We start from the raw sequence: 9,367 nt of genomic DNA on the forward strand, positions 1-9,367 counted from the left end.
CTCGCATCATGGATGCTTCCTGATTTTGCATACATGTCAAGAAGAGTGTTTCCTGCAAAAGCCACAAGCTTTTCACCGGATTTAATCATATAAGCGTGAACCCATTTCCCTTGCTCCAAGAACCCAGTACTGGAACAAGCACCAAAGAGGCTAGCGTATGAGAAATGAGAAGGCTTGAAACCTTCTCTAAGCATCCGTTGAAAAAGCTCAAAAGCCTTCTCTGTACCACATCTCCTAGCATGACCAGCAATCAGAGCATTCCAAGAAACATCATTCCTGCTCTCAAGCGCATCAAAAACCAATTGTGCATCATCCATAAGACCATAGCGAGTGTCCAAGTCAAGAAGAGCGCTACCAACATGAACATTCGAATCGAATCCACACTTAATACAGAACCCGTGAAGTTGATGACCACAACAACCTTTCGTCTCAGCTGCAGCAGCTTTGATCACACTAGACAAAGTGAACTCATTGGGACTAAATCCAAGTCTAACCATCTGATTAAACAAGAGTAACGCATCACGAGGTCGACCATGCTGCGAATAACCAGAAATCAAAGTGGTCCATGTAACAAAATCTCTCTCAGGCATTTGGTCGAACACTTTACGAGCTTCCTCCAAACTCCCGCATTTCGAATACATATTGAGGAGAGTGTTGTACATAACGAGGTCATGACGAAAGATGGATTGAATCAGATGAGCATGAACGATCTTTCCCTGAGTGACTAACTTAAAGACTGTACATTTCTTCAGCAACGTGTTGTAGAAACGTCTATCGGCCGGAACATAACTGCTCTCGTGACCGTTGCTATCAGTGCGGAGAAGCAGATCATTGGATTGGTCGTCGGAATCTTCAGATACCAGTGCCGAAACAGAACGTAGACGCCGGAAAATTTTCAGTTGGGAGAGGAGACGATAAGGGAAACGAGCACATTTTAAAAATGCAGGTTTCGTTGTCGCCATGATCGTGCACATCACAGATGCTCGCGAAGCATACGAACAGTACAAATCAAAAAGTAGGGTAAGAGTAAGACTAAAAAAGGTTTCATTTTTAATTCAGTTATTATTCAGTTAAGAGTCAATTGGGTTTTGGTGTACAAAAATCTGAACCAAACTGTGTTTCAAATCACTTCAGTTTCCTTAATGTTGTCAAGGCATACACTTGGGCTAATGATTCAATAAAAAAAAAAAAGCAGACAAGTGATTTCTAATAGAAAACTTTGATGCTAATTGGTCTTACAAGTGTGCTCTGTTTATTGTGAAACTTTCAATGTTATTGAGCAACAAAGGCAAAGACAAAGACTAGACTCCTAAAAAAAATCATATCATACTCCTCTTTCTCAAGTTAAGATTGGTAACTGGTGGTAGACAAAAAAAAGACAGAATTTAGTGGATCTAGTAGTCCATGCCTCCCATTCCACCCATGCCTGCTCCAGCTCCTGCTGACTCGCTGTCGTCTTTCGGAAGATCAACCACTACAGCTTCAGTTGTTGTCAACAAAGATGACACACTGACAAAAAACAGAAACAACAAGTATACAANTAAGACAAAAACCAACCTGCTCACATCTTTCCTCAATGCCTTTCTTGTCACCAGCGCCATCAAGAATAACAGTGTCGTCCTTGGAGACTGTAACCTATAAATAGCCAGACAAGTCTCAACTACAATTAAAATCTAACAACAAATATGCTGATAATACCAAAGTCAATATAACTTCATACTAAGANTGACAAAAAACAGAAACAACAAGTATACAACTTTAGCTTCTTAGACTTACATGTCCAATTGAAAAAAAACGTCATTTGTTAGGTTAGGTTTTCGCTTTTTAATTACCTGGCAGCATCAACCAGAGCCGTCCTGATCACTTTCAGCGGGTCTATGATTCCAGCTTTCACCATATCCACATATTCACCTAGTTTTTTCTCCAGAGTTAGGTAAAGACAATCTTCATATATATCAAAAGTGAAGTGATGATAGATTCGTAAACTCAACTCACCTTTAGCTGCATCATAACCGAGGTCTGTGTTATCTTGTTCCAAGAGCTTGCCAACTATAACAGCGCCTTCAACTCCAGCATTTGAAGCGATTGTGTGAACAGGAGTCTGAAGAAAACAAAACCCGTTAACAACTTATTAGGAATAATCAGATCATATGATCTTTATTTTAGAGAAATGCTAACCTTCAATGCGTTCTGAATGATCTGCACACCAATCTTCTGATCAAAGTTGGCTGTTGGAAGTTTTTCCAACTCTCTCGCTGCATATAGAAGAGCCACACCTCCTCCTGCAAGTGTTTTGTAATGTTTCTTAAGCACATCCCAAATTTTCTTTAGCTTTTATGTCAATTGGGCTTTCTTCACCAGAAGAGACATACCTGGCAAAATACCCTCTTCAACGGCTGCTTTAGTGGCATTCAATGCATCTGTCACTCTGTCTTTCTTCTCACCAACTTCAGCTTCACTTGCTCCTCCAATCTAAACACAATTAGCTCCAGAATCTATAACATGACACTTACAAACCAGGCTGCTATGATTATGAGACTGCAGAAACAATTAATGGACCTACCTTCAAAACTGCAACACCTCCAGAGAGCTTAGCCAACCGTTCTTGCAGTTTCTCCTTGTCATAATCTGAGGTGCTGAGTTCAATTGCTGACCTAATCTGTTAATTGCAATACCAAACAATTAGATGGATCACTATTTTACATCTTCAGTTCATTTGATTATAAATAATAAAATTTTACCAACTAAGTGACCAAGGTGTTAAGACAAAAACCAACCTGCTCACATCTTTCCTCAATGCCTTTCTTGTCACCAGCGCCATCAAGAATAACAGTGTCGTCCTTGGAGACTGTAACCTATAAATAGCCAGACAAGTCTCAACTACAATTAAAATCTAACAACAAATATGCTGATAATACCAAAGTCAATATAACTTCATACTAAGAGCCCCAATGTCTATATTAGTCAAGGTTTCAATGGCTACCTTTTTGCAGGTTCCTAGCATGCCCAGGTCCACCTTCTCCAGATTCATGCCGAGCTCTTCCGTGATAACCTACATCAAGCCAAGTCATTAATCTTCCATTGAAGATAAGAGATTCACAAGACTGACACATTACACAACAAATTTACTACCTCTCCACCAGTAAGGGCAGCAAGGTCTTGCAAATTGGCTTTCCTATTCTCTCCAAACCCAGGGGCCTTGATGGCACAGACCTGTTGGGAGGACATTATTAATCACAAAGCAAAGAAGATCACCCCTAAGAATCAGGAGACAATAGTAAAAGCTTCAGTTGTTCAAACCTTGATTCCGGCACGGAGCTTGTTAAGGATAAGAGTTGCAAGAGCATCACTTTCCACATCTTCCGAAACAATCAACAGTGGTCTTTGCCTCTGTAACGTTTTAGATGGACAACGGAAACCACATTAGATGCCTTTCACACAGCATTTTTATGAGAAAATATTTTCAAATATACTATGATGATAAAGCAGACATACCTTCAGAGCCAACTCCAACACTTTCACGATAGAGTTGATACTTGAGATCTTCTTCTCATGGATTAGAATGAGAGGATCGTCTAGTTCCTACATAAATTGAATTCAAATTCAGTAAAATCTATAATTAATTTGCCACATCAAGACTTAATTGAGCAGGGAGTCAAAAACTTACACATTTTTGAGTTTTTTGATTAGTAATAAAGTATGGGGACGTATAACCTCTGTCCAATTTCATCCCCTCTACAACTTCCAACTCGTTAAACAATGTCTTTCCATCCTGCAATGCATTTACCCACGTTAGAGTTATGGTTTGACCAATACATAAGTAGAAACATAAGCTAACATTCAGCAATTCACTTACTTGGATTGTGATTACACCTTCTTTGCCAACCTTCTCCATAGCCTTTGCAATAAGCTCACCAATTTCCCTCTCTCCATTGGCAGAAATGGTCCCAACCTGTGCAATCTCTTCAGATGTGCTGATCATCCTCGCCTTGCTTTTAAGGTTTGTCACCACAGAATCAACTGCCATGGAGATACCACGTCTCAAGTCCATCGCATTCATACCTGCGGCAACTGATTTGCAACCTTCGGTGAATATTGCCCGGGTGAGGACAGTAGCACAAGTGGTACCTGCAGCGTTGCAAGTGTTAGTAGGTAGTCTTGCAAAGTTTATACAACTGTGAACCACGAAATCAAGTTAAGAGCCAAGAATTTTTCAATCAAAGTGAATAACTTACCATCACCAGCAACATCATTAGTAGCATTTGCAACCTGCTTCACTAGACTGGCACCAACGTTCTTGATTTTGTCCTTGAACTCAATGCTTTTGGCAACTGTCACACCATCTTTTGTCACTTTAGGAGCACCCCAACTTTGCTCAATCACAACATTACGTCCCTTCAAAATTAGAAACACAGATATCAGAAAAGCCAGTCACATATTGATGCTTAGATCAAACTGCCATTTGGGATAACAGAAACGGATACAAAAGTAAAACAAGATACAGAATAAACCGGTCACACAAAGCACAGGAAATGACAGATTTTGCAATAGACATAAACCTCAAACCAATTCATGTCCAAATCAATTCAAAATGAGTAGGGTAGAAAAAAACAAGAGTACCTTAGGACCCATGGTGACTTTAACAGCATCAGCAAGATCTTCAACACCCTTAAGCATCAAAGCTCGAGCTTCAACACCAAACTTAATTTCTTTGGCTGCATAGTTCCTGCTCCAGCTCATTCTGCTCGAAACCTGAGTACAGAAAGGATGATGAAGTAAGCTCGTACCCTCAAAGCTACAGAGTACAGACCAATTAAAAATCAAATTCAATCCTTAGAATTTACCTGGCGAGTGTTTTGAGCAATCCTAAGAACAGAGAGAACAAAAAAGAAACCATTTTTAATATCAAAATTAGTAAATCAAAATCTCGGGATATTAAAGCAAATAGATTTGAAGAACCCAGATAAATTGAAGGAGACTAGATCAAAACCCAGATCGATTCAATAACTCATTGCCTTCCACTGTTAAGTGAACCCATCAGAAAACTAAATATAAAAAAAAAAAAAACGAAGAGAGTGAGCTTTTCCTACCTTGCCTTGGAGGCGAGGTTAGAAGCGAAACGATACATGGTGACTTAGAGGGAAGAAGATGAAGGATGAAGACGCCGAGAAGGAAGATATGAATCTGACGAGCGAGTTAGATCAGTGGAGAACAGGCAGAGAGAGAGAGAGGGGACTTAATAAGCGAAGGAGGAGAAGAGTCTAGAAACAGCTGCTACTTACTGCCTAACTATATGAGCCTTTAGGGTTTTAGGGCCCTTTAGGGTTTAACTTATCATTTGAATCCTTTTATAAATTTCCAAAATTTTATCAAAAAGATAAAAAAAAATTATGCGTTTTTGATAAACAGGATTTATGATTTTGCGATATCATACACTAGATTCGGACCTGTACGTGCGGATTAATTTAAAAAATTAAGGTTATTATCAGGTTTGCAATATAGTACGTATGTGAAGGGTAATGTTTATAAACATATTTTTAACGAATATTAGTAAAATTTCTAATCCAAACTCGTATCAGTATAGCATTTGATAAGGTTTTGTTTTTAGACGAAAAGAATGATCATATATGTTTTTTTAGACCCAAAGTATAAACAACTACAATTACAAAAAGTTAGACAAAAATAGAATATTTATATCTGGAAAAAAAAAACTTGTCATGTCTCATATATGTTATGTTTATTATATTTTATGACCGTAATTTCAATAATGCTTTATCCATTTGAGATTGTATATTTTAGTCCAATAGATAAAGAAATAGGTAGAAGATTTAGATAGAATACTCGTATTTCATGTACTTTTTGTTTGGATATGTAATTTTTACAAATTAGTGGCATTATACAAATTTTCTTTATTTTCTCAAAATTATTTATCAAATTGGATAAAATCTCCCATAATGATTAAAATTCCTAAACTCGATGACCTAAATTGTATAGCGTGGCAAACCCACATTGATAGGCTTACCTCGTAATGGTTGTGCTATTTTTTTTTGTATTGACCAAACTGACTTTTTGTAATTTTTTCCTAAAACTATATTCAATGGTATTACATGTATAATAGAGAACTTTATGCCTATATAGTTAAAAATGCTTCTCTTTTAATAGTATAGGTTTATCTATTTGAGATTGTATATTTTAGTCCAATAGATAAGAAAATATGTTTTGTCCAACAAAAATGATATGGGAATATGTAGGAGATTCAAAACACACACATTTACTAAAAGGTGCAAAAGTGAAGAATTCTATTTTTAGCTAAACAAACAATTACTTTCATATTTAAGAGTATTATGTTTGATATGTCACAAACAAAACAAAACCAAACAGAGTAAAGGAGAAATCGTTTTTCTTCTTCATTGGCATCGGTCTCTAGGAACCGGCTACCTCGATGGCAACAACTCTTTGTGCTTCCGAGGCGGCCTCATTAGCTTCCTTCTCCAGAGTCTTGTCGTTGGTCTTTGGTGTCACTTATATATGATTTAATGAAACCTCATGTTAAAATAAAAAAACTTGCGTTTACCTATTAAACCATCCTTCCGTTGGTTTAATTTTCATTGCCGAGGTTAATGTTAACACCTCTATTGTTTAACACCAAAGAGGAAACAAATTCTTGATTTTAAAAGGTAAGATAATGGTTTACATAAAGATTGATGGTAATTAAGAAGAGAGAATTGAGTAAATTGACTTACTCTTTTCTGATGCGAGTCCATCACTCGATTGTTCTTCAAGATCTCAGATATTGTTACGACAGTTGTGATTGCTATAGACAGAAAATTATATCATACATATTACGGGACCTACATATTACACGTAAAAGAGAGAAACCGATCAAAACACATATCATATATTCATATGACATGATTAAGTTATAATAAGGAGTGTTTTACCAAAAGATTGAGCAATCAATCCTAATCTCGAATGATGCCAACAAAAAAAAATAGAAAACAGTCTAATGATTCAAGAAAGTACCCATATTTGATATATTAAACGTTTTTTTTGTTCAATCTGTATGTTTAGAAGAGTTACCATAGACACTAATTAAGTTACATGACCCATACATGATAAGTATATAAAATTTACAACCAATTATAATTTCTAATAGAACAAAATAGAAAAGTTTGTTCCATGAACTCTACAAAAGGAAAAAACGATGATGATGGATGAGTTATAAACTAAACACAAAGAACAAAAACTAATTAAAATCACAAGAATAATGAAAAAAAAAAAAAATTCTTTTGGTGGTTCGTAAGATATTGCATAAGTGTAACCTTCAGAAACTGTACTCAATTGTCTTATTCACTTCAAAATTCATTTTTGTTCTCTGTAAACAAACAACATTAAAACATATAACATTAGTAAGTTATAAGAAAGATACAATTGATTATAAAATTTATCATATATAGAGACTTACAGTTTCATCATCAAGAACAATTTAGAAGGGGTTCTCGTAACTGTGTAGTGTATTGTTTCTACATATGTATTATCTTTATTGTAACCGTGAGGACGTATTGAAATGTTTGACGACTTTACTGCTGGTTGCTGGTGCTTCATTTTTTATATTAAATCTTTATTGTGAGTACTTTTTTGGTTCTTGGGATGTGATAGTTTTTGGTGAACTGAGAGTGATATAGATCAGTAACTCACACGATAAATATATTTATTATTTATAGGATAGGTTCGTCGGTTCCAGAATATTTTTTGAAATTCATTCACCTAACTTTCTATAAAATGAAACTATATATTTTTCTGAATAAAATTCTTAACAAAAAGATTTTGGAAGTTCCTAAATTTACGATGATTTGAATATAACTACTTTGGAGAATTTCTAAATTTAAAATTTCAAATTTAGATATTAACGTATTAGTAATTAATAGATTTAGCAAAATTAGGAATCTCATAAAGTTATTAGAAGTTTATGGAGAGTTTCTAAATTTAAAATTTCAAATTTAGATATTAACGTATTAGTAATTAATAGATTTAGCAAAATTAGGAATCTCATAAAGTTATTAGAAGTTTATATGGATTATGATACAATCTTGATATGCATATTAGTTAATATTCTTTAAATTTTGGATTTTTGACTTTGTGATTAATATTTCAGTGGTTTTATATATAATTAGATTTTTGAAATCGCAGTATATGATATGAAAAATTTAGGGAATTACATATCATTATAGTTGTTATTGTTATGGTAAATTTTAAATATGCGGAATATATAATTAATTATTGTTTTTTAATTTAAAGATTATGATAGATTCATAAAATAAAATTGTATCCATATATTGTTACCTTTACAAAATCACATTATAATTGTTGGCGTCGATTAGGGGATTCTCTTGTCTTGTTAATAGCGTAGATGGTAGTTCCTATTTTTGTGTTTAGTAGAAATTAATTTTGTTTTCCTTAAATTATTTTTCAGTTTTATGTTATATATCCCTGTACGCAAACCCCAATTATTGGAATATATGTTTGGATACGGATAATACACTTAAATATCAGTCTGTTTGGTTCCGATTTTTTGGCTAAACTTATCACATATAATATCTGTTTGACTCTGAGTTATACATGATCTTTATTCTGTTTTTAATGGTATTTCATTGTAATAATCTCAAACTCTATGTCTTTTTATTAAAAATGCTTCCCTTTTAATAGTATAAGATGTTACATTTTTTGTATAGCACCAACTGGAAAAATTACATTGGACCGAACCGGACCAAATTGTCTACTAAAGTGATTCGGTTTAAATTCGATTACAAAACAAATTCTTTTCGGTTCTGTTTCTACAAAACTGGTTTGTTATTTGAGTTATTTTTCAAAGATTGTGAATTGGAGATGATCATTTGGTTTTAGTTTGGTTAGCTAGTTTTAGCTATTAAAAACGAATACTATAAAAAGTGATTTGCCTCTTTGGTGTCTACCCTTGAAAGAAGAAAAAGAAAAAAAATATGTTTAAGAGCTTTTTCAATCTGTATAAACAATGCATGATTGTGTTGTGCCTCACAATAGAGAAGTAGAGATATATGGACAACAAACAGCTAAATGTGTAGCTCTCTTTGTGGAGGTCATTGATGCGAGGTTGTGTTTTACACATATCTCTAGTTAAAAAAGGATAGACAATTGGAATATCAACAAGTGAGTGCAATGTGGGTATATTGAGAACATGTTTGTACTCACTCTTGACAATTATCATATAAATGATTTGGTACTGTTGATGTATGAAATCGACTTGATACGAGGCGTCAAGCTTGATACGGAGCGTGAAGCGACTTGATACGAGGTGTGAAGTAACTTGATACGAGGCATGGAGCGACTT

At 34.8% G+C, this 9,367-nt stretch overlaps 1 protein-coding gene and 1 pseudogene across 1 annotated transcript; both read right to left on the reverse strand.

Annotated features, from left to right (window-relative positions):
• The window catches only part of LOC104707383, a 4,959-nt pseudogene extending 3,863 nt beyond the window's left edge, over nucleotides 1-1,096 (reverse strand).
• Nucleotides 1,181-5,317, reverse strand: LOC104789271 (chaperonin CPN60, mitochondrial). The gene is made up of 17 exons (XM_010515002.2): nucleotides 5,091-5,317; nucleotides 4,845-4,866; nucleotides 4,621-4,752; nucleotides 4,236-4,395; nucleotides 3,857-4,128; nucleotides 3,668-3,772; nucleotides 3,496-3,582; nucleotides 3,301-3,390; nucleotides 3,133-3,213; nucleotides 2,984-3,052; nucleotides 2,778-2,855; nucleotides 2,564-2,659; nucleotides 2,373-2,472; nucleotides 2,179-2,282; nucleotides 1,996-2,101; nucleotides 1,833-1,911; nucleotides 1,181-1,509 (listed from the first exon to the last, which is right to left on the reverse strand). Exons 1-17 carry the CDS (start codon nucleotides 5,126-5,128, stop codon nucleotides 1,395-1,397), a joined length of 1,734 nt encoding a protein of 577 aa, XP_010513304.1. The 5' UTR covers nucleotides 5,129-5,317; the 3' UTR covers nucleotides 1,181-1,394.

This window comes from Camelina sativa, chromosome 1 (genome assembly GCF_000633955.1).
Source record: "Camelina sativa cultivar DH55 chromosome 1, Cs, whole genome shotgun sequence".
Classification (NCBI taxonomy): Eukaryota; Viridiplantae; Streptophyta; class Magnoliopsida; order Brassicales; family Brassicaceae; genus Camelina; species Camelina sativa.